Consider the following 27,651-nt stretch of genomic DNA (forward strand, 5'->3'; position numbering starts at 1 on the left):
GAAAATCAATCTGTTTGTTTCATAGAATTAAAACAACTTTTCAAAATGAGACAAATTCATCTGCAAACAGCTGTTTAGATTGTGTGTCACTCAGGATTATTCCCATATGCGGCATTTGCATGTGAACAACCCAGGTAGGGAATGTTTATATTTTGGTGATTACATGCCAGTGAGTCATCACAAGTTCTCCACTTCCAAACATACAGTCAGTCATATGCAAAACAGGGGTAGGTAACAAATATTAGTCTAGAGCACGATCGATATAGTAACAAGTACAAATATAAAAGTTGCGGGAAAATTCTACATAGTACCTGGTACAAATCGTTTAGTTACGAGCAAAGTCTATATTGCGACGAGCACAAAGTCCTGTTTTTCCCACCGTCCATTGCGTATTCAACATGGCGGCAAGTAAGATCAACAATCCTGATGGTAAGAATCAGTCGATTTCTACTACTAAAAATCGAAAATACGTATTCCTATAGCGTGCGTTCTGGGAAGAATTGGTTGGAGGAACAACAGGGAAAATTTCATTGATCGATTCCACCGATTGTGGGAGGAGTTAGCGAAAAACTTTTTCTACCGACGGATGTCCTATTCTAAACACACGTACCTATACCGTATACGAATGCATGTACATACGTATTTTGAACCACTGATCTTCTATCAGAGTACTGTGGGGTTTGTTAACTGGTTGGTTGTAAATATTGTATGCTTTACTTTTTACATAGAATTTGCAGGCAACATATGGGTTTGTTATTCTGTCTACATAAAATATAGTACTACTGTCAATATTGTACATGCATTAGCATAGCATAGGGACGTGTGTTTAGAATAGGATATCCGTCGGTAGAAAAAGTTTTTCGCTAACTCCTCCAACAAACGGTGGAATCGATCAATGAAATTTTCCCTGTTGTTCCTCCAACCAATTCTTCCCAGAACGCACGCTATAGGAATACGTATTTTCGATTTTTAGTAGTAGAAATCGACAGATTCTTACCATCAGGATTGTCGATCTTACTTGCCGCCATGTTGAATACGCAATGGACGGTGGGAAAAACAGGACTTTGTGCTCGTCGCAATATAGACTTTGTTCGTAACTAAACGATTTGTACCAGGTACTATGTAGAATTTTCCCGCAACTTTTATATTTGTACTTGTTACTATATCGATCGTGCTCTAGACTAATATTTGTTACCTACCCCTGCAAAATAGGGTGCAAGGAACAGGCAGTCGTGCCTTTAAAACTAAATCATATGTTTAACATCATAAATCGTTGTGCTCCTGAGTACTTAAATTGTAATATAGAATTTGTTTGTAATTGGCAGTTATAAAACAAAAGTGAGTGAACTGTCATGTGTAGTGGTACATGTATGGATGGGTAAGAGTTCATTCGCCTACACAGGCATTGGTCTTTGGCTGTTGCTATGGGCATGATCTTGTTGCTAGGCACATTTGCATACATTTTTTGAATGTTTATTCATTTGTCATTCAATTCCTGTTATCTTAGCAATATACATGATTATTTGGTTCTTGCTATGGGCATCGTCATGGATGCTAGGGATATTTGCATACATTTTTTGAATGTTTACTCACTTTCCTACCAGATGTTATTTGAGCAAAATACATGTATACTGCCATTCGGTTGTTGCTATGGGAGTGGTCATGGTTGCTAGGGCCAATTGTGTCAAAATGTTTTGAAGAAAATCTGCAGAATAACACTTCTAGAAACATCTCACCAAGTTTCAGTCTCACTGACCAAGTACTTTTTGAGATATGTTTGACCAAAATGAACATTTTTATACCTAATTTGCACACTACTGATGAGATCATTATGTGCTTAATATTTCTTCATCTATACACCCACAGATGCATCCCTCTTAACTTTCAGCCCAATCTGCTCAGTCACTTTGGAATTATAGCTTTTTGACCAAAAAGACACATTTTTAGCCCTAATTTGCATACCACTGATGGGACCATTATATAGTGAACAATTCTTCGTAAAAACACCATGAAGAATGTTTCACCCAAATTTCAGCCTAATCTGTCCAGTACATGTAGTTTTTGACCAAAAAATTACATTTTTTTTACCCAAATCACAAACCGCATGGTAAGATCATTTTGATTTGTACAATTTCCCAACTAGACACCCAGTAATGGACCCATCAAATATCATGGCAATCGGTTTAGCATTTTTTAGTTGTTTACACACACACATCCAGACATCCAGACACAGACAGACGCCGGGCGATGCCTATAGCACTACTGATAAGGTTCAGTAGTGCTAAAAATGAACAAAATCACTGTGAAATGTGCCCTCATGAGCATTCATTACTATTCCTTCCTTTATGTAAACAAATAAACACATGTCATTTGGCAATAAATATGAAGACTTGGTGTACATGTAGGAAATATAAACTTTATGAGTCATAATTATCCTATAATATATAAAATATACGTCACACTTACATGGCTGTTAAATGTCAACTTTCTATTAGAATCTGCTGGCAAACGTTGTGTTTACATGTTCATGCATGTGACTTCAGAAAAGTGTTCAACTTTAATCGTGTCAAATATTACGGCTGTGGACTTTGAAGTGAACGAATCGGGTTGCTTAACATAATGCCAATTTATAGTTATCATGTTTAGTCTAACAGGCAGGGGGATTCTTGTCATATACACAGTGAAGCCTTTAGTAGGCACCCAGCCAGGCAGTAATCGCTCTTTATATCATCATATTTGACCTTGAGGCAGACTTAGGACTTGAAGGGAATAACACCATGTGTGTATGAGTGTACAATGTAGATCCGCGTGTGTAGATCCAGCAAGCAAGTCAACTACTTATTTCATTACATTACTCTTACAGGTTTTTTTAGGGGCCATGTCATTTTAAAACTGACACCCGACAAATGTAATTCTTTCGTTATGGGGAGGAGGGGGAGGGGGTAAGAGTTCATATCATTTTGTGTGCGTCAAAATCACATTGGCAAATCAAACTCGAACTCATGGCAAAAATATTTTTTACATCATCAGCCACAGTGGCACAAGAAAAATGGGCACTCGTACACAACAAAAATTATTGTATCCACACGTAAAATTAAATCTGTGTAAAAGACCTTCGAATGATGGCATAATAAAAATTAACTATTTGAAAGGCATTTCCAAACACCACTGTAAAACAATTTGCAAGTGAAACTAACATCGGACATGAAAAAAACTTTGTCACTCATAACACTATGGTCTGAAAGGGGGGGGGGGGGGTTGAAATATTTCGGGAATATACCTATATACCTGACAGAATATCGCGATTCATGTCTATTATGATTTAGTGAAACATGGCTGACAGATAATATATCAAACAATGCTCTACAGGTGGACGGGTTTTATGGACCATTCAGGACAGATCGGGATCATGACGTAACAGGGAAAGCCATCGGTGGTGGAGTAGTGTATGCATCTATGTTAATGCGAAATGGTGTAAAGAAATACAAGTGAGAGAAAGCATTTGCACAAAGGATATTGAACTACTGTGTGTGTCATTCAGACCATACTATCTTCTGAGGGAGTTTGACCTGATATTTGCCGTAGTTGTGTACATCCCACCATCAGCGGATACCGCAAGTGCAATTATTCATGAAGTAATTGATGGACAGGAAACCCTGTCACCAGATTCGCCTAAACTAGTGCTAGGAGACTTCAACTCTTGTTCACTATCCAATCAGCTCCCTAATTATCACCAGTATGTCACCTGTTATACTCGTAAAGAAAATATCCTGGATCTTTGTTATTCAAATATCATCAACGCCTATAAAGCCATCAGGAAGTCACCGCTGAGCACTGCTGATCATAATGCAGTGCACCTGATACCTTCCTACTTATGAAAACTTAAACAAAACAAACCACAGACTAGCAAAGTCAATTCAGATATGGTCTCAACAATCAAACGAGGCTCTTCAAGGATGTCTAGCAAATATACTTGGGAAATGGTCGTTTATTTGAGAGGTACCCTAGTGTGGACACTGACGTCGTATGTTTACAGATAGTAACAGATAAGATATCGTGGGAAATGCCTTGGCGCATACCATTTCTGTCTAGGGTTGGTCTTAGCACATTATTTTTAGTTACACCTAAATTACATGCAAGGAGAAAATGAAACAGGTGCTGTATATTTTTGATCGTGTAATGTTTTATCTATTACAAAGTAAACGATAATAAGCAGCATAAATGCTCAGATTTGGAGTGCATTTGTGTTATGTGTCTAACAAGCAACCTACACACCCGAAATGGAACAAGCCATTGAGAATGACATAGTCCCCGCTATGATTGGGTTTTAAGGAATTAGCACTACTCTGATCACGCAACAACACTTGTGAACCTAAATCAAACAGACTTAGATAAGTTGTGTCTGCTTGTCGGACATGGAACATGCCTACAACAATAAAGGATTGGTCGGGTATGGGGGATCATATCAATATGAAAATGGATATGCACATGTATGTCATAGAACACTGTCCTAATACCAACTTTGAATGAGATCTGTTCAAGCATGTCTGAGTTATGGCTTTGGACATGGAAAATTTGCAAACAAAATGGCTGCCAGGCAGCCATATTGGATCGTATCACAATGAAAATGGATATGCACATGTATGTCATAGAACACCGTCCTAATGCCAACTTTGAATGAGATCTGTTCAAGCATGTCTGAGTTATGGGTTTGGACATGGAAAATTTGCAAACAAAGTGGCTGCCAGGCAGCCATATTGGATCGTATCACAATGAAAATGAATATGCACATGTATGTCATAGAACACTGTCCTAATACCAACTTTGAATGAGATCTGTTCAAGCATGTCTAAGTTATGGCTTTGGACATGAAAATTCACAAACAAAATGGCTGCCAGGCGGCCATATTGGATCGTATCATGACAACAATGAATATGCACATATATGCCATAGAACACTGTCCTAATGCCAACTCTGAATGAGATCTGTGTGAGCATGTCTGAGTTATGGCTTTAGACAGGGAAAATTCGCAAACAAAATGGCTGCTAGGCGGCCATATTGGATCGTATCATAAAACAAATTGACGTGCATATGTATGCCATAGCATGTTGCCCCTGTACCAAGTTTGAAAAAAATCGGTACAGGCATCTCCAAGAAACGGCTGCGGACGGACGGACGGACGGACGGACAGACGGAACCCAATCCATAAGTCCCCGTTCCGGACTTCGTCCGCGAGGACTAATGAGCAACACGTGTACACACATCTGAGGTTCGAAGTCAACTTTACATGTCGAGACCAGCATATTGCAGAAAGCAATGCAGGAGGACTGGTATGGTATCGTCAACCCTTGTAAGTCATTGGAAAAACCAAGATGACAGTCAGTGATTGCTATCATGGAAGTATTACTGTAACTGAGGTTGGCAAAATGACGAAACCTTTGTTATTCACTTGCCAAGTGGACAAACTTGGTAACTTTTGTCCCGGACTTTTGAGGGATAACATGAAGTTTGTGTGTCATTTGGATGACTTCATTTCATGAAAGGGGTTCTACTATAAATCATTTCAAGCTCCTTTATGAATAAAAACAATAATACAATCAATGCTGACAGAATGATAGCAAATAAAATGTTTCATTTGACACATTTTAATTATTATACAATGGAATTATTACTCTTGTCTTCCTAATTCTTGTGTCCCTAAACCAGTATGTCCCTACTAGTAATGATATGAGCCACATGTTGTTGATTCAGTGAAATAAACTATGATATAAGGCCGCTACTATGACGTATTGACGCACCACCAGTCATTCTGAGTACGACCCCAGCTACATGTATTTCAAAACAAACGCTAAAATGCATAATCTTGACTCTTGATTGGTCTCCGCTCTGTCTCCGTGCGTGTGTTTGACTACGATGTCAGTCGATGTCATTTACGTGACGAGGATTATTGCTGGATAGTGCCAAAACATATGGAAACGATTTTTGAGAAATATGGAAAGAATTTAATACAATTTCCCAACTTTCAAATTTTAATGAAACAAATATTTATGATGCCTCCATGATTGTACTTGTTGTCTTGTTCGTTCGGGTTACGTTCATCTCCACAACATACACAGAGCTAGAGATCGTAAAGAACAGTCGACAGGTATAGGAACTAGACAAGGCCGTAATGTACATGTACGATCTATGTGTACAACATAGCAGTTTTCCTTGAAACTTGAGGATCATTACAGAAATAAAAAAGTTGCCAACGTTAGATTTGTTTATGAATTATATCACTCGTTTATCAGTATCAAATGTCACACTACAGTAATGTTTCAAAAATGTCTTGCTCCGGGGTCATCAGAAAATTTAACTGAAAGTATGGGAATTCTTGATCGAAACATATTCAGTCATAAAATCCTAAGGTTTCTGACAATTTCCAATACTTGTTACAAGAAAGGCTGCATTCCAAGAATATTTGGTTAGCTACATGTATTACATCTGATGCCTTATATGTGACACGCACGATCTTTGTCCAGTTTGCATCACATGGTGTGCCTCACCTCCTGTACATGTTCTGTACGTTACTAGCTTGTCTGTCACTGCTACATTTTGCTTCCTCTCTTCATTTTTACCTCCCGTAAAGGGTACGAGAGGTATTAAAATACAAATGTCTGTCTGTGTGTCTGTCTGTCTGTCTGTCTGTGTCATCATTTTCTAAAATTCGGCTGGCTCAGTTGTAATGAAATTTGGAATATATAATCTTTAGGGCAATAGCTAGACCTGATTAGGTTTTCAGCCAGATCGGTTAATGTTTAATTAGAGAAATTTGCATATTAATGAAATCAAATAATTAAGCAATATCTTAAGACTGCATACTTCAATTTCAATATAATTTAGTATATTCGTTATAACAACATACATTTGTCCTATAAAATTTGATGATGTACCTTATAGTGTTAACGAATAATTTGCATAATTAATTATTTTTGGTAATTAGGCTATATCTTAAGAATGCATACTTCATATTCAACATAATTTAGTACATACATTAACCATAAGAAAACACATATGTCCTATAAAGTTAGTTGATGTACCTTACAGTGTTAATGAATAATTTGCATAATTAATGATTTTCGGTAATTAGGCTATATCATAAGAATACATACTTCAATTTCAATATAATTCAGTATACATGTTAACAATAACAATCGCACATGTCCTGTAAAGCTTGTTGATGTACCTTTCAGTGTTAATGAATAATTTGCATAATTAATTATTCTTTGTAATTAGGCTATATCAATTTCAATACAATTCAGTACATACATTAACCATAACAAATTGTGTACGTCCTATAAAGTTAGTTGATGTACCTTACAGTGTTAATGAATAATTTGCATAATTAATGATTTTCAGTAATTCGGCTATATCTTAAGACTGCATGCTTCAATTTCAATACAAATTAGTACATAATTTAACCACAACAAAGCAGGTATGTCCTATGAAATTTGGTGCTATAGCGTACAGTTTTAATGAAAAATGTGCATAATTAATGATTTTACGTAAACTACGTTGTATCTTAAAATAGGGAGTTCAGAATCCAATATGACGGCCATACGAACTCGCCGCCACTGTAAATTTTTGGTAATTTTAAAGTCGCCGTTTTTCATATTTTTTAGCGTTGTACACTAATGATTGTAGGCTACGTTATGAAGTAAAGTTATTCTCTGTCGATAGAATGTGTATAAACTTTGGTACGGCCAATACTTCATTTGTACTCCCCCCAGAAAACATCGCTGTTATCCGCTGTGCGCAGTCACATATACACACGGCCCTGAAAAAGTTCGGGGTGTCTGATTCAGGGTTTCATCAAGTATTTTCTGACTTAAATATGGTACGTAAAATTATTAAACGCAAATATCCGGGTTATTTATCATTTAACGTTGCTTTAAAAATTATTGAAAAGATATTTTGCTGATGAGCTCATAGTTTTTTAACGCTGATAAATTTCTGTGTGAGCGAGGTTGAGGAATTACCCGCCGAAACTAGGTCAAAATGAAGGAATCGCGATGTCAACATAAACTTTGACGTAGTCTTTGTGTGCTGTAAATGTAATGATTTCCGTAGAATACGAAAAACTTTTATAGAAACATACCTCTACAGGTCATAAAATGCAAAATTTGAAACCGCAATTGTATATTTAAATGAATTTTACGACGATGACAAAGTATCTGTTGTTATTGTTCATCATATCACAGTCGAACTGCGATGAACTGCCATTTACGGCATTGATGTTGACGCGATACTTTTTGTAATGACTACTGTGACGATACCAAATTTAGCTTGTTCTGAGCGAGAGAAATTCACTATTTTTTAAAATAATAATAAGAAATACATTTTTCAAAATTTTCAAGTAACATTTGTTGAGACAAAACTTCAAGTAGGTCAGCTGGTGAGTGAGCTTGGTGTTGTCATGTAGCATTTTTGTGTTCCTGTGTCAACAGTCAATGTTGGGTTTTCTCTTGGCATTTTGTTCATACATGTATTTCCCTTTTATTGTATTTTGCTATCTCCAATGATAATTCAATCATGAATAAATGTTTTTATTTTAATTTGAGGGTCAAATTTCCTTTTTTTTCAATCACAATATACAAAATGTAGGTTTTGGAGTCTTTCAATATAATTTCAAAGTTCGTCCTTGCCAGTGTCAACTTGTATTTTTTTTCTAATTAGAAACATGGAGACTATACTTCAGATTAAGGATAATCTTGGCAGCTTAGTGACAGGGCAGAAAACATTAGCTGATATTAATTGTGAGGTTCCTTTGACCTATGACCTGTATTTAAGATTACATGATGGGCTGCAGGCAACCGGAATTACAAGTCATTGAGAATGACATAGTCCCCGCTATGATTGGGTTTTAAGGAATTATCACTACTCTGATCACGCAACAACATTTGTGAACCTAAAACAAACAGACTTAGATATGTTGTGTGTGCTTGTTGGACATGGAATATGCCTCCAACAATAAAGGATTGGTTGGGTATGGGGGATCATATCACGATGAAAATGGAGTCTGAGTTATGGCTTTGGACATGGAAAATTCACAAACAAAATGGCTGCCAGGCAGCCATATTGGATCGTATCACAAAGAAAATGGATATGCACATGTATGTCATAGAACACTGTCCTAATACCAACTTTGAATGAGATCTGTTCAAGCATGTCTGAGTTATGGCTTTGGACATGAAAATTCACAAACAAAATGGCTGCTAGGCGGCCATATTGGATCATATCATGACAACAATAAATATGCACATGTATGTCATAGAACACTGTCCTAATACCAACTTTGAATGAGATCTGTTAAAGCATGTCTGAGTTATGGCTTTAGACAGTGAAAATTTGCAAACAAAATGGTAGTTAGGCGGCCATATTAGATCGTATCATAAAACAAATTGACGTGCATATGTATGCCATAGCATGTTGCCCCTGTACCAAGTTTGAAAAAAATTGGTCCAGGCATCTCCAAGAAACGGCTGCGGACGGACGCACGCACGCACGCACGCACGAACAGACGGAACCCAATCCATAAGTCCCCGTTCCGGACTTCGTCCGCGGGGACTAAATATTCAACAGGATTTACCTAGTGTCGTTCAACTATTTGACCCTAACATCGTTTTACCAGCAAAAATAAGCAATTTAACAAGACAGGTTAGGAAGAGAGTTGAGAAAGGTAGAAGAGAAGAAAATGAAGATAAAGCACTAAACACTATTATTACTAGCCAGGCAGAGAGAAAGTTGTCAGATGTTTTCAGTGAGAATAATATCGCCAAGCAGGTTTTGCTCACTTGCAGCTTCCCAGATAGCCAGGATAACACAATTAACCTTCAAATCAAACATGTATTAGAATTGAGAAATGTTCTTGTCACACACCATCTTCCTTGGGATCATGCCTTGAAATGGCTGAGACAGTTTATGTCAAAGAACACAGAAACAGAACTTAGCATAACTGCAGTTACTCGACAGTGGACAAGGTTGCATGATAAATATTTGAAACTGAAAATGAACCATGAAAGTTATCAACTGGAGAGTTTTGTGAACCAAGTATATAAACTGCCACAGCATAAAGTGTTTTCCAATGCACCACACACACATACAATCCATGTATGAGTAACATTAACGAACACAACATAGATATGGAAAATATGCTGGGAAATTTGACAAACAGTCTGATAGAAAGTTACCAAGAAATAAGTATGTTAGGTGAAGCTATGGAAGAATTAGCTCAGGGGAAGTTGGAAGTGTTAGAGAAGGGGAAAGAACTAGATAAGCTGAAGCTTAACTATAATAAGAAGATCAATGATAACACACAACTCAAAGAAAAACTTGCCTCATTAGCACCGGAGATGTAACTAAGAAACTTAAAAGACGAGACAAGAAAATTTCAAAGATGGAACACCAAATTAGAGAACAGTGATTGATGGTCAAGTACTTCAGATAAACCTAATGAAAAAGGAAGCAGAGAAATTACAAGTGAAATTGGATCAGATATTAAAAGAAAAATCTAATCTACAAAAAAATAAAAGTTACTGGAAAATGAAAACCAAGTCTACAGATAAACAAGAATCCATAATATTAAGAGATGCCAAAGATCAAATCAGTCAGTTGGAAAATGAAAATCAGGAGCTGCATGAAAAGATAACACAGATGATGAGTGACAATCAGATACAAACATTTGAAAATGTAAAGTACACAGACACAATAAGAGAGATTTATTATGATCTTCTATCACACAATGTTTCAGTGGACAATTGCACATCAGTTGTAAAATCGGTAATTAAAAATCTCCTGAACATTGATGTCGAACGATTGCCTAGCAAATCACTGACATCAAACTGCAAACTGCAAACTTGCCTGGCTGATAATTCATCAGATGCAACACATCTACTTAATGAAACAGTCTATTTATCAGACACAACCATCACTAAAGATGAATTATATTCAAGTCTGTTTCCAACAGAGCCAGACATACAGTTTGATTTGCTAACACTTGATGCATTGCAATCCTTTTGCAATGCTATGCTACCTGTAGTTGAAAGGCAGCTTGGTAACCAACTCCCAGGTGGGCTAGAGAACCAACCATCTGATTTACTGTATGAGCTGGTTCAAAGTGCACCACTGACAAATGTTCGTTATGAAAGCAATTTCTCTGACCTTGACAGACAGATTAGACATGCACCACAAAAAAGTACAAATGTACATGTAGAGTAGCCAAGGCTGGTGTCGTATGTTATGGCAGAAATAAAACTTCTGCATATCTTCATAAGCTGCCAAAACACATCAAAATGAAATATTTACAGATAGCTAGAAAGCAAGCACCAAATAGAAAAAAGAGAGCCACAGTAAAGATCTCAGTAAGAAAAGAGTTGAATTACAGAAATCAAGAATGGGAAAAAATCAAAAACAACATCACAGAAAACAGCAGAAAAGACAAAAGTTGGAGCAGAACATTAAAAATAAGTGGGGTGTTTGGGAAGAAGAGTCTGTGGTAGATAGAAAGCTGCAGGAAATAACAAGGATTAGTATTGCCCTAATATTGATATGCAAAAAAAATAAACTATTACAATATGGTAAATCCATACACTGGAACACATGAAAACAAGTCATTGACAATGACATACTCCCCGCTATGATTGGGTTTTAAGGAATTATCACTACTCTGATCACGCAACAACACTTGTGAACCTAAATCAAATAGACTTAGATATGTTGTGTCTGCTTGTTGGACATGGAACATGCCTCCAACAATAATAAAGGATGGGTCGGGTATGGGGGATCATATCAAGATGAAAATGGATATGCACATGTATGTCATAGAACACTGTCCTAATACCAACTTTGAATGAGATCTGTTCAAGCATGTCTGAGTTATGGCTTATTAAGCAACTGGCAGAGAACTTAAAAACTATCATACATGCAAACAGCAGTGAAATACCAGACTTTGTAAAAGAGATAAATGAGAACTTAAGAAACAAGAATGCAGACACTGAACAGACACATAACATGGAGAAGAAACGAAAGAGAATTAGAAAAAGAAAAGAACATAAATTTGGAGTAGAAAGAACACTGCAGGCTGGAATGTACATTGCTGTAGCTTATGAAAATTCTTGGTTTGCTGGTGAAATCAAAGACGTTCACTTTATAAATCCTGATGGAAATCTAAATGTCACAACAACCTTTCTGTCTCGAATGGGTACAAATTCATTTAAATGGCCCACACGAGCAGATGTTGCTAATATTGATTCAAGGTTTATCTTAAAGGAAATTCGTATTGAGCCAAAAGACTCTTTGCTTCGTGCGTGATCAGTCCAAGATATAACTGAGATAGAGCAACTATACAAAGTGTTTATTAAGCATCAGCATTTTTTAATCACTGATGCTAATACTGGTAGTTACCTTTTAGTGAAATTTGCTTACTGAATTATGAATACTTGTTTTAACTCATTTCAGAAGGAACCTTTGTATACTTAAGATTCTCTGCAAGGTATAACATATCACATGACTATGACATGAGAAATTTGTTGAATGTCAGTTGTCACTCATGTCACATGTAAAATCGTATACATATTCTGCTGTTTTAAGTACATACTATTTTGTCACTTTCAGAGTGTTGAAATTAAAATAATACATAATTACAATACATATAATAGTTTTATACAGGTATACTCTAGTCCTTGATGACAATACTGTTAGTCAAGTAGGCACTATGTCATGGTTGGTATACCCAATGCACTAATACTAAACTGGCGCGATGCTTTTCCTCCAGAGTACATTCCATATATCTTTGTCAATAGTATTAAGTCAATCATTCTCACCAAATTTACAGTGAAACTGATGTAAATATCACTTGTTATACTTCATTTGAATGTATACCAAATTTCAGCAATATCCGTCATAAAGATTTTGAATAACCATACCATAAATTTGACAAAACCTTGAGATATAACCAACACAGTTAACCCTTCGCTGCTGGCATATTTTGACAAATGAAAGTTCATTTCTGATGTTTAAGCTAGATAAAATATAATACCACATCTGTTGCTAGATCCATGACTTTGAGTACTTAGAATATAGATATGTGTTTGTTTTTACAGAAAATTTCATCACAACTGTGTGGATAGTTTTTAAGTTATGAGCTTTTGAAATTCATGAATTGTGCAATTTTTCCATGATGATGCGCACATTGTCATTAACATAATCTGACAAAAGTGATTTTTCTGATTTTCAAGTTAGATTAAATATAATACCACATCTGTTTCTAGATCCATCACTTTGAGTACTAAGACTTTTGGTAACTGTTGCTTTTCACTGAAAATTTCAAGAGGATTGTGTGCATAGTTTTTGAGTTATGACCTTTTGAAAGTGATGAATTACGTAAATTTCCCATGGTGCCATGCGTGAAAAAAGTCCCATGAAATATTTTAAAACTTTAAACTTGGTTTTTTAAATTTTGTAGTCAGAATTAAACATGTTAACTTTGCATAAGTTTGATAGAATGAACTTCTTAGTGGATATGATCAAAGAAGGATGCTTTAGGAAGTCTGTCAATGTTGATATCACTTAGATTTTTAAGAACTGGTTTTATGATATCGGACACATGTCTGGATGCAACACCATGTTTGAGAAGTTCATAACAGGTAAGTCTTACTTCGTCAGTGTATTTTCCATCTTGGAAAGCTGTTAACTTCCTTTCTTCTTCCAGTTCAGCAATAATATTTCTAAGTACATCACTATCCATTTCAAGTTGTTCATTCTTCTCCTTTAGTTCTTGAACTTCTACTCTATGTTGTTCTTCTTTTTTCTTCATGTTTATTTTCGGTCTTGAAAGTTCTTTTTGAGCTAGTCTTTTCTTTGCACTCTCAATCTGACATTTGTCTTGTATCATTCTAACTTGTTCTTCAGTCTGTATCTAGTAACTGTGCTATCTTATCTCTTCTTTTCATTTTTTTGTTAACATTTCTGATGTTAAATGTTGATATTTTAAGTCTTGCTTCTTCATGTTTTTGTGAAAGTTTTTCATGGTCTCTTGTCATCTTTGTTAAATCTTTCTTTGCTTTCTGAACTTCTTTTCTTGTTGAGTCCATGTCATGTGCATATTTCACTTCCAACTCCTCACATTGTTGTAACCCTGTCCTTGCATACATCCCAACATGTGCTTCCAGTTCATCTGTCAGACTGTCATCATCCTGTTCAGAGACAGTTCTGTGTCTATGTTCTGTATTAATCATTGTTGTTGTTGTTGTTGTTGTTTGTGTAATCAGATCACTGTTTACCAACTTTTCTTTTCTTTTTGGTACTTGGTATTCAGTGTATAAATATGATTCTTGTTGCTCTCATTTCCCTTTGTACCTCAGACTAGACTTCATCTTCATAACATGTAGGAACGATGTTCGAATAGTCCCGATACATAATCCAGATTCCAAACCAAGAATAAACTTCAGCCACACACATACGTCTGTCCACTCATAATTGTGTTTCTGCTTAAAATTGTAGAGTTCCACGATCATCTTATTAGTAAGCTTGAAATCTGGGGTAAAATCTAAACGAACCAATTTATCCACTGTTATTTTAAGAGCCTCCCATGTTTCACCAATCATCTCACATTTCGGTTGCACCACTGTGGCAGGCTGGTCCATCAACGTAAACTTCCAAGACTTCATTTATTTTTCTTTTAGACTTTTTATTTTTCTCATCAAACTGGAAATGTTCAGTGGTTGAATGATATCTGTACATATGGACTGTAGGATACCTGGTAATGTTGACTTTACTGGCAATCCATTAGCCTGAATACCATCAATGACATTGCTGATTATTCTATATGTCAAATTTGACAATGTCAAATTAGCTGCAAGAATACAGAAAAATACAATATAAGTGATGTCACAAAGTTTTCACAAAGGTGTGAGTAATAAAGTATGGATATTCAGTAACACAGCCAAACATACCATGTGCCATAATTTTAGCGAGGAATGCATTTTCACCTTGCTTGCACTTGCAGGTAAAAATTAATACACAGGGAATTCAGGTAGATTTTACCTACTTTTACTGCAAATACTACAATCACTGTGTAACTATACACATGTAAAATTTAGTAAAACATCACTCTGAACTTATATTTTTCAATGAAAGGGAAATTAGAAACAACTGTCCTCACAACAAACAACTTCAAAAGTGTATGAAAATCTATTGACAAATGATTTCAAATTTGTGTGTGAGGGCGCTGTTCACCAAAATAAACTATAGCATCGCAGATTTCGTCTCCAAAAAGGGACTAAATACACATCATCACATCTTAAAATCATTCACAAGAACCATACATGTTCAAAAGAGTACTTACATCGACTGCTGCTTGGGAGACTCGCTATAGCATCTTCAGGCGAAGGCATTTTGTCTCCGTCAATCCCACTCGCTGAATTACCAACCACTACCTCAGCCGCCATATTTACCGTCCGTAGTCAGTGCACTGAAAAGTATGTAAAGGTTTATGCTCAAGCAACACGTGTTCTTCTCATCAGAATTTCATTATATTTCTTGTAGACTAAGTTCGAATGTTAAAATTTATAAGAGTGGTAACTATTTTCTGAAAAAAAACGGAAAACACACAAAAAAATGAAATATTTTTGCAGCTTTACTTACCTTTCTCTCATGCAAAAACTGCAACCACGTTTCACAAATAGTTAACACCTACATCAAAGTGGTTTGGTCCATAAACTTTTTGCCAAATATGGTCATCCTATGTTAACAGGAACACATGTGGACAACGATACTATTGAAGGGTGCCAGCAGATTGCTCAAAGTGCGTGTCTCAGGGCGAATTTTAGTGTGAGTTAGTCGGGAAGGCGCGCTCGGCACCAGGTGTCATTTTTACTGCCAGCATAGTTATATTTGCAAGCGGATTTGTTTGGTGAAAATTGGCACAAATATAGAATTATTTATTCCCTGTCGAGTGATATAATTTGTTTTCAAATCAAGATACAAGCTCTCAAAGTTTTGAGAAATCTGTAGTGTGCAGCGCGTCGTGTCGATGTCGCAACATTTCACACAGCGTCTGGCCTCCCTATTAATAGATATTATTCAAATTGGACATATCAAAAAATGCAAATTTTGTGGTTTTCGCACTTTTTTTGGCAAAATTTCACGAAAAAGCCACTTTTCTTCGACATTCAAATTGCTGTAATTCTAAAAGTACTTGACGGATTTTGAAAAAAAAAAATTCTTTTTTTTTTCATACATAATATTTCAAAATCCATGTACTGCAATAAAGCTAAATTGATTTGACATTTTTGCTTTGAACTCCCTACTTAAAAATGCAAGCTTCAAATTTCGTATAATATGATACATATATCAACCATAATAATAGGCACCTGTCCTATGAAGATTGTTGCTACAACTTTTACCTTTTTATGAGTATTTTGAATAATGAACGATATTCAGTAATTAAGCAGTATGATGGACTCTTCAAATTCCGTATAATTTGGCACATACATTAAGAAAGCACACTTGTCCAAAAACAAAGCCTGTTACCATATTTTTTTTTAATTTTAATGAGTTATTTGCATAATTAGTGATTCCCTTACGGTAGGCATTCAGTTTAAATCTGGTTCTCAGATGTTTTAAGAATTTAGAAAACATTTAGTTCTATTCTACGTAAACGTCGTGTTGTTGCATCATACATCATGAGACGTCACACTGACCTCACACTTCGCTTTGTGCTTTCTTCAACTTCCAGTTCCTATGAAACTAGTTTGAAGGCTTTCACTAGCGATAGCTTGGCCAGTCTTGATTTACTGTGTAATCGTCAAATGTTTTCCAAATAATTATGAATTTATTTCTTTTTTTTACACTTTGGGTATTTTACTTGCTATTAGTACTTCTGGGCAACTCATATATAATTTTCCGACCTTAGAATTTTTTTCAATGATCGTCAAGTTTTAGTACTTTCCTAAGCCGGTCCCACAACTAAACTGTTGTGGTTATACTTATAAGTTATAGCTGGGCGTTGTGACCGGTAGGTAACCGACTATTATCTACATCACTGCCTACTAGGTATAGGTACGTCAACGACACCACTACTTGACAGAAAACACTTGTCGCGCACACAAAAAGTTGTATGAAATTGTGATTTTACTAAGGAGTGCAGCAACCCAGAATGTACATCGATCAAACATTTTGGTTTCATTTTATGTCATTCTATTTCAGTAACAATGTATCATTTTCACATACGTTCACACATGTGAGCTTGATTTTATGCAAATTATCAGGCTAATAGAATGCACACAGACTCTTTTGTTCGCTTGTATTGTTTGCATTCGGTATTTGGCATTTCACACGTTGTTTATTTGCACCATTCACAGTGTCTTATCATGCTTTGTGTAACTTGTAAGCCTAATTGACAACTGGCCAACCGTTAGTACTAGACAAATTTGAAACAAATTTTCCGTCAGTTTGATGGTAAACCTGCTATATTGGCTACTAAACTTAGTTAAAGTCAGTTATTTCTACTCATGCTGCATCACTATATATTTACAAACAGTATATATGAAATATATGAAATATGAAACAGTATATATGAAATGTGAAACTTTTTCAGTGCAAAATGGGATGAAGATATGAAGGCAAAGTCAGTGCTCCTTACAGCAGTTTGAATTTCCTGCATATGCATACATTACCCATTATCCTCTTTATATAGTGGACATCTGCCTTTAAATGCAGTGAATGTACACCTCAACATAATACTCTGGGTGTTAGATTTTCTAACTAACAGACGCGAATATGTAAGAGTAAATGGGACAGGGGTGAATAATCATAATCCGTCTGCAACAGTGTCTAGTATGCATAGTACGTCTACTGGTGCACCCCAGGACTCAGTAATCTCTCCTGTTCACTTTGTACACAAATGATCTTAAAATCACAAGTGAAAAGGGACAGATGGTCAAATATGCTGATGATACAGCATTTGGAGATTACTCAAATGATGAAAATCACTTTAGAAATCAAGTGCATCACTTAAAACAATGGTGTTAGGACAACTATCTAAAATTGAACACAAAGAAAGCAAAAGAAATTTAATTTCTTTTGCTTTCTTTGTGTTCAATTTTAGATAGCCCTCATGGTAATTGACTTTAATAGATCTAGAAGGGTTAAGTTAAATCACTTGAAATTAACTCTGAGGTTGTAGAACATGTTTCAATATACCGCTACCTAGGAACACTCATTGATGACAAACTTACATTCCAACAGAACACTGATGCTGTATATAAGAAATGCCAAAAGCGAATGTACTTACTGCGTAAACTAAGATCACTGAATATTAGACCAGATATATTGAAAGCATTCCACTCTAGCCACATTGAGAGTGTAGTTACCTTTTCGTTTCTAAGCTGGTTTGGAGGGTTGACTTTTTCAATGTCAACAAATTACAGACAGTTGTTAACACCTGGACTACTATGTGGAACTGAATGTAAAAGCATGAAATCATTATATGGAAAACGAGCACTTGTTAAAGCCACAAAAATTACCAATGACCCTTCCCATGCTTTAGTTCAGTATACTGAGATGCTTCCCTCGAGTCGCAGGTATCAAATTTTATCCTTGAGAACACGTCGTGCTCGGCTCAGTTACGTACATGTACCTGTGAATATTTTTTATGTAGTCTTTTACACAGTTTTTAATGTTTTTGTACTTCCATTGTTCTTAGTACTACTTTAACGTGTAAGTTTATCTGTATGTTTTTATGTGTTGTTGCAAGACAAATTTCCTCGTGAGGGATAATAAAGTAATAATATTAGTACAGACAAAGATTATATTTTAAGTGTTCAAATCCTCAGTGAGTAGTGCATATTCTGTATGTGCAGGGGTTGAAATAATGGCCTTTTACTTGCCCGGGCCTGGGCAAGTGATTTGAAGGCTTGGGCAAGTTGTATTGAAAAGTACTTGTCCCAAGGGGCAAGGAGAATTTCGTGTGATTATTGATCAGGGATGTTTTTGCCTGTGTTCATGCTGTACATGTACTTCACGAGCGTTGCCGGTGGCAATCTAATGGTTGGAGGAAATAAACAACAATAGTGTGGTTTGTAGTCTGCGCTTGCACACTTCGTACGACGCCATTGTGTTGCTTGTTTTGAAAACGTGATCGCCAAGTAGTTTTAGTCGTCCAAACTGAGTTTTGCCGACCGGGTCTTCCTGATCTTTCTAAAACTAGTGCAAAAAGCCATAGGAATAAAAGAATGACATAGGCTATTATATGCTATGTCAGTCACTCACTATCATGACAACACGCAACACAATGGCATCGTACGAAGAGTACAAACACGGATAATGAACCTCACTATTGTTGTTTATTTTCTCCAACTATTAGATTGCCACCAGCAACGTTCGTGATGTTACATGATATGTCAGTTACTCACTATGAGGTTATTGTTGGATGTTATTAAAGAAACATGTATAGGAATGAAACAATAAAAAATGTTGAATTGATCCAAGGTCTTGGTTATTGCTATCATGATCAATGTGATGTCATGTTATAGTGTGGTGTGGTGTAATGTTATTGTTGTGTTTTGTCATTGTTGTTTTCTATTTTTTTTGTTCAATCTATTTTTGTTTAGAAAATCGGTAATTTTGACGCTGTAATTTTGCCACCAAGATTGATCGTACAAAAACAAAACTCCATAAATGAACCACAAAGTACTTTCCCTTTCAAAATGTGATAATTTTAGAAAGAGTATTATCGTCTTTATTGACGACTGACTCTGTCAAAAATCATCCCATACACTTTGACTTCTCATAGAGCTCACTTGATCGTGAGGTGCGTATACTGGAATGAACCATTCTGTAGGAGGGTGGAGAATTTGGATTTGAAGTTAAAAACCCTGTTTCGAACAAATATTTGTCATTTGGGCGCACAATGCGTAGCATTAAGACTACAGCACATACTACATTGCTTGTTTGACGTCAATAGTGTCTTTTGAAAAGTTGCAGTTTACCTAAAGTCTCGCGGACTGATTTCCAATATGGCGGCGGTCATAATGCTCATTAACATATTCATTTTTTTTTTAAATTACAAAAAAAAATCATAAAAAATAGAAAAGAAGACGTGCTGACTTGAAATTAACAAATCTAAGTAAGCTACCCCCTGCGCATCAACACACCAGATATCAAAGCAATCTGACAAGAGGTTTTCAAGGAGATGATGAAAATGACATTTTATGAAAAAAAATCATAAAAAATTGAAAATGGCACAGATCAACTTGGCATTAACAAATCTGAATAGCCTCCCCTCAGGGAACATGCACACCAAATATCGAAGAATTCTGACTGTCACTTTCACAGTAGATAATGAAAATATAAAAGTTTGACGGACACCTATGATTCACTCTACTCTCTATACCTCAATACCCACCTACATGTATACCTAAAGCTACGCTTTCAGCTTTCGCTGACAGCGGAGCTAACAAAAGGAAAATTAAAATAATTATAGCAAAAAATACTGTCATGCCGTTTCAGAGCATAGAATTTAGAAATCACTAACTGTGACCAAAGGTACATTAAAATATAACACACTTAAATCAGAGACAATCTCTCTCTACTGTCTAACAGTCTATGCTTAAAACGTAACACACACAGCATGTATAGCCGGCCAAACAATAGGCACTCACGACACACCCACAACTTCAGTACCTTTTTTGCATTAGAAAGCTAACAAAACTTTCACTGTCAAGGTTTTCAGTTATAGCTGTCACATATAACCTACACAAATACGCAAGAAAACCTTTGTATATTGAACGATTTTTTAATCCGCGAAAAAAAATTCTTCTGACCGTGAAACAGAAGGCATGAATATTAATTAGCATCCTCGCTGTGTGCTGAATGGCACGGGGCGATCCTACAGCTAGTTCGATGCACAGTGCATAGTGAACCAGCATGTCGAGGTGTATTCTGGTGAAAAAAAACACTGAAACACCACCAAAACAAGCTTTTAAAATCAAGAAACGTTGTAAAAATCTGGTAATTTGAATGTCTCCTGAGAGTCAAGGACCCATAGTTACCATAAACAAACAATGTGAGTATGTATTTATTTCAGCTCAATCGGATCGAGTGTTTGCTAACACGGAAGTGACTTACGATTTTCATGTACCAACAATTACAAATCAACATCAAAAGTGGGAATATGATGAAATTTGTATATATATTGAAGGATTTAGCACGTTTTCCATGTAAAATATCATTGCGGCCGTTTTTGAGTCCGTTAAAATTTGAATATTTAATGAGCAAGTGGTAAATTGCGGAAATTATACTTTCACGGTCGTTTTAGATGAAAAGTTTATTGTGCAAGACTCTGTGAACTTTGGCCTTGCATCAAGAGCGTTGATTGGTTTATTTTAATGGATTAACTATTATATAGGGGTATAAAGGTACCAGAGACGAGGGGTGAGCTATCAAGCTAAGTTCAAATATAGTTGCCGTTGATGGCTTGTTTACATTATTTCCCATTAAGCATTGCGTGAAAAAAGGGTTCACAAAGGTCACAGGCGTTCGATTAGATTGTCAAGCGTCCAATGGCGGGGAACGCTCGTGACTTATCAGACATTACGCATGTCTGATAGGAATTTGGATACATTGTATAACCACTGTGCCAACAAGTCTGGAAAATGATAACATTGTAGCAATATTGAGACTTTCTTGACTGACCACTTTTCAAAACAATCTGGACCAGCTGTCCTTGACATACTTTGTTCACTCTATCAAGTAAAAAACCATGAATGACAGTGACTCATTGAATATTGTTCAACAATAGTAAATTACAGCATGATTTTTCAGGTTTTGGGTGTTTGAATCCACTGCAAATTTTGTGGGTGAAAAATAGTTGGTGTGGATGAGGAAGGAAAGAAAATATATTTACATGGTGCAAAAGGAAATACTTGGAAAGATTTTATATGTGTTGAAATAAATGTTCATTTTTTTATATTGATAGCTTATGAAAGTGCTGAAAAACTTGTGATTATTTTAACAACTACTTTCTACAGGTGAACAAAAAATTGTTTAATCCTATGTAGTATGAATATTGATTAGGCCATATTATCTAGGACTCCTGTTAAAAAAAAAACACTTTATTGTGGAGAGAACTTTTCAGTACCCACAGAAACTTTCAAAGAGACATTTTTTGATAATAAACAAAAGAAAGATCAATCAATCACGACAGTGCATTTGTAAGCCACACAAAAATATCCCACTATTTGGACTGGGCAAGCACTTTTTGTTTTCTACTTGCCAAGTGGATGAGCGAAATGTTTTTATTATTTCGACCCCTGATGTGCATTGTGCATGCTGACTATTAGATTTTAAGTTATAAGTTATGTATATTGCACACAACTAGTATTAAAATAAAACATATTTCAGAAGGGTTTTAGGAATACGACAAAATATAATCTGCATCTGAAAACAGACTAGCGTGCTACTTAATTTCCACTGGTTTTTATTTTATCCAACTTTTCATCAGACCTTGTTTTAATCTGGCATGTGCAATATTTCCGCAAGACTAAATATTCATTGAGTTTTTACATGTATGTTTTCCTTTTTAGTCTATAAGTTGTGTCTTTGTTTTTATCACTTATTGTATGTTTTTTATTGCAGGCTTTATAAGTATTGTCATAACTTATCTTATTTTATCACTTCAATTAAATTGCCTGCCATTCCCACTTCTGATCTTTGTCATTTAGCTGTTGCTAGGCATATTTGCATACACATTTTGAATCTGTATTCCCTTACCCACACATCCCTATTGTTAACTTTGTATTACATCATCATTTCAATGTTGCTAAGGGTATGGTGATGGTTGCTGTTTTCAACAATAACTGTTGAATAACAACCAGTGATTGGGAAGTCAACGCGCCCCGCGCCATAGTCGCATTTAATTGAAAATTGGCACATTGAAATTGACTTCTAGGCGCCCACAAAGGCGCATTGTGGCTAACAGTGAAATTTAGACACTTCAGTGCTGGAGTGCCGATTCGGTAGAGGCGAAGTATGGAAGTACATTGTAAACCCAACTCATGTCAGCTGTTTGAAATGATGCCCCCACACGTCGTCTTTTGCAAAGCAAATCTGAATACTTATACTGTTTCATGTCCCTCTATCCATGTTTGACTATTTGAATACACGATACACGCGTGACCATTCCCCGGGTATAGTGAAACAGATCAAACCAATACGATTCAAGATATTCAAATTAGTATGCCCTTTGATGACCTCGCCTGGCCGTCACTGCGTTCATCATGCATGAGAAAAGACGTCAACTCCTTGAATGAATGTTACGATCAGTGATTATGATCACCGATGTTTTAGAATAAATACTTGAAGCATAAATTTATCAACACAATTACTAATCTTGTAGGTAACAACTCAAATCGCTACCACAGAAAACTACCGTCGCGATGTCCACTTTTCCGATGATATGTGTATAATACGGGTAAGGCTGGCCTGTACACTGTAACAAGTAAATTAGTGAGATTGAAATCTTTGTCGAATGATTTCGTATTTATGTACGGATGCGTAGTCTTTCTAAACAGTAATTTTTAGATCAGTTAGTATTTAAACTACGTTTCTGAGTTAATTATTCGGTATGTTATTGACGAGCTCCCTTTGTAAAAACGCTGTACAAATTGAATGTCGGCGTTCGCCCGGCCGCGTTCAATGAAGCTCAATCATAACAATGGTGGCTGTCAAAATCGAAGATGCAATTTGACCATGTTGTTATTTCAGTGAGTTTATTCAGCAAGAAAACAACGTGTTCTATGTTTTTGTACTTCCTACATGATGTGATGATCATATTTTTTACCGGTACAACTTACAGTCTACAAATTATACAATGAAACCATGGTATTCATAGTAACTTAGCTAGTAACACTGACACGATTCCGTGTTCCGTGTTCGTGTTTTGGGGGACATTTCTGAATACACAAAACCAGTTATTGAATGTGTATTGGATATTGATATTCAGTTTGAAAAATTAAAATCCTGAACTTTATTTTGCGAAAGGTTTTGTCATTTCTTAGTAATTATAGGGCCGACTGTATCACGTTTAACGGTTATGTCAACCCGGAAGTACATAGACACGAAAATAGACGAAGTGTACACTTGTACATGTAATATTAGTAACGAAATATTACTGCTGGTAACCTTCAAATTTATTTATTTTTATGTTGTAAATACATTCTAATATGCACTGAGGACAACACTATAAAGACTTGCTCTATGGGAAGGTAATGTTTTGTCTTTTAAAAATACAATAGTTAGATCAATGTGTACCAGAAATGTTATGTAGTATTTAAGCTAGAAATAAGACCACATCATATCTTATTATCCCCCCCCCCAATTAAGACAAACTACTCACAGAAAGCAAAAAAAAAAAAAAGCTCCAAAACATAAAAAAGAGAACAAAATTACAGTAAGGAGTTGATGATGCACAAACAACTACAAAGAAATAGACAGTTCAATTACAACACAGGGTTTCAAATAAATATGGGGTTTGGAAAAGTAAATTAGAAGTAGAGCAAATACTAAGAGAGATGAAGAGCCCAAGTGAACAAGTGAAAGCACTTAAAGACAGGACCACCAAATTTTTTGCAGGACTACTACGTTATCAATTTTACTAGTCCTGTGGGATAGTGACTTTTTTACTCCAGTGTCGAACCCTGCCATGTCAGGCTTACAACGGTTGCATGGCTTCATACGGTAACGGACTTACGGTTCGCGACTTGAACATGCTTCCCTACTGTACAAACAATAACAAGCAGAAATATTACTTTACTTATTATGGTTACTTCATTTTAACTATTTCGCTTTATTGTTGGATCATGAATGCTAACTTGGGCCCATTAGAAAATCTGAATGGCCCATTGAAATTGAAAATGGCCCATTCATTTTTGCTGGAATGGGGCCATTGTCACATTGGTGTTTTGAGACTTCCCAATCACTGAACAACCCCAGAACATCCCCACCAAGTTGCAACCATATTCATCGTGCAGTTTCATGACCAAAATTGACATTTTTTAGACCTAATTTTCATTTTGCTGATGGGATCATCACGTTGTGATTACAGCCTCATTTCACATTTACACATGCCCAGATGCATCCCCATTACATTACAGTCCAATGTGCTAATAGTAGTTTTTGAATTATAGCTTTTTGACCAAAGAGACACATTTTTAGACCTAATTTGAATATCACTGATGGGATCATCATGTTACGTATGCTATCAACAGTAATGTAAACAATCAAAATACATAATAAAATACGGGGGGGGGGGGGGGGGGGGGGGGGGTTAGTTACACTGACATGTTCTGTGCCTGACTCCTGCACTGGTAAGTGTGGCTTGGAAGACCCCAAGGTCATCAAAGACATTCAAGAAGGTGTGTATGAACTACATGTAAATGTACAATGTAGCTCATCAGAAAGTGCTTTGTCGGTCTAGTCATAAAGTTGTATGTAAGCATGCATTCGATAATAGTAATACACAAGTCTATTCACGTACATGTAGCTGAGGCATTGACATTAGAATTAACTTATGCCAGTAATTTTGCCAGTCAATTTTTCTTATAATGAAACAACTCTGCTGTTTTTCTACTTGAAATAAAAGTGAAACAACCACCTTGTGTTTTGATTTTTGAGTAGTAAAAAGACATAGGTATTACTAGTAGTTACTTGAACAGATTTTTCACTAATTATTGAGTTGGGCCAACCACCCATGTACATGTAGCACCAGTGATGCACTTGTTATCTGTCACTAGTATATGTATGGTATAGGGATAGTTCCATGTGTTTTGAGATGGCCTGATTTTAAAGGTCATATGCTGACATAAAATCACTATTTTGACCGTACATCTAAACACCCAGTAATACAAACATAGACTGCCATACATGGATAGGACAGTAACCATACACACACACACACACACACTCACTCACTCACTCACTCACTCACACACTCTCTCTCTCTCTCTCTCTCTCTCTCTCTCTCTCTCTCTCTCTCTCTCTCTCTCTCTCTCTCTCTCTCTCTCTCTCTCTCTCTCTCTCTCTCTCATTGTATGTATGTGATAAATGCATGATGGGGAGGACACTAACAACGTTATAGTATCTCTATATATGTAAATATAATACATACACCACATTTTTTTAAAAAATTTGTGTGCACACGACTACACCACATTATGCAGACCATGGATGACCAACATGACGAGCTGAGAGGCAGGCATAAGGTCATTTATAAATATGTATTACGTCGTTCATTGACATACATGTAACTCATGTATAACACAGTTTATAGCCTCAATAAAGAATGTTCAGTTCACTTCTGGGATAACGTTAGGTCTATCCGTTGATAGTAAAAAAGTCACTTCACATGTATGCACGTCAACAGCTGTTACTAGGCTAGCTGTCCACCATGATTAAATCAATTTAATGATAATCATGAATCAAACGTCTTTAACTTGGATGCATGGTTAACCATGAGGGGGGCGTTTCGGGGGAGATAGTGGAGAAGCTCGGTTTTATTTTATGTGTTCGAATCCTCAGTGAGTAGCGCATTCTGTATGTGCATTTTTATTTATATATTTACTAATCTAGACTCCACTTCAGTGCATTTAGCACTGTTCTCCCAATGGAACCTGTTGTGCATATTGACTGTTCGATTGTATCTTATAGATTATGTATTTGCACACAACTAGCATTTAAATAAAACATATTTCAGAAGGTTTTTTAGGAATACAACAAAATATAATCTGTATCTGAATGCAAACAATATAAAAGGATTAACTCTCTGTACACTATCCTTCTCAATAATAGATCCGTGGCAGGAGGGACACTAGGAACTACCACACTAGCCCTCCTCCCCCTTTTAATTTGGCCAGTCACTAAAAACGCAACAGCAGATACAAATACGAAAGGAGGATACATAAAATAGAACATTATGAACAAATCTATTTTGATCGCTGTCTTACCTTAAATGTCTTCATCTGATGGTAGATTGTCTTTGATAACAACCTGTAATATAATAGCTGTACCATTCCAAACAATATACTAAATAATTTTAGTGTCCACATTGGTGAAGAGATGAGATGCGTTTTGTAGCCAAAAACAATTGGGACGAAATGAAACAATACCACAAACAAAGACAGGCTACAATTGAATGAAAATAACTGTATAGTTGGAATGTCTGACCGATAAACTTCTTCGCTACTCAACCCTATGGACGCCGCCATGTTTAGAACACTGACAATTTCGCCGGTTGGGGGCGCTGAGACCAGCAGAAGTCCAGACGCGTGACAAATCCACTGCGCAAAGTTATGCGCATAGATAGGGGTGGACAAAAGTAAGCTCTTCGGATGTATATGACTAAAACGATCGTCAAAAGTTAGTGTACAACAATAGAGCAAGAAAATATAAACACTCTCACCATAATAACACATAGATATACTTCATTTTCATCAATTAAAATACGTGTTCTGCTCTTTTCCAAAACGAAAGTTATTTTCGTCCCTCTAAAATCAAGCTGTCATTTATTGGCAAAAACACCTTCAGTTTTATTAAAAGTCTGGCCGCAATTTTGAGAGT

General features: G+C 36.1%; 1 protein-coding gene across 2 annotated transcripts in view; it reads right to left on the reverse strand.

The window, feature by feature from the left end:
* LOC144443360 (GPI ethanolamine phosphate transferase, stabilizing subunit-like) overlaps positions 1-27,301 on the reverse strand; it is a 116,560-nt gene extending 89,259 nt beyond the window's left edge. For both annotated transcript variants that reach the window (XM_078132824.1, XM_078132825.1), the window contains exon 1: positions 27,039-27,301. In XM_078132824.1, coding sequence (XP_077988950.1) covers positions 27,039-27,299 — 261 coding nt within the window. In that variant the 5' untranslated portion in view covers positions 27,300-27,301. The remainder of the gene's footprint in view (positions 1-27,038) is intronic.
* Positions 27,302-27,651: the final 350 nt, after the last annotated feature.

This window comes from Glandiceps talaboti, chromosome 12 (assembly GCF_964340395.1).
Source record: "Glandiceps talaboti chromosome 12, keGlaTala1.1, whole genome shotgun sequence".
Taxonomy (NCBI): domain Eukaryota; kingdom Metazoa; phylum Hemichordata; class Enteropneusta; family Spengelidae; genus Glandiceps; species Glandiceps talaboti.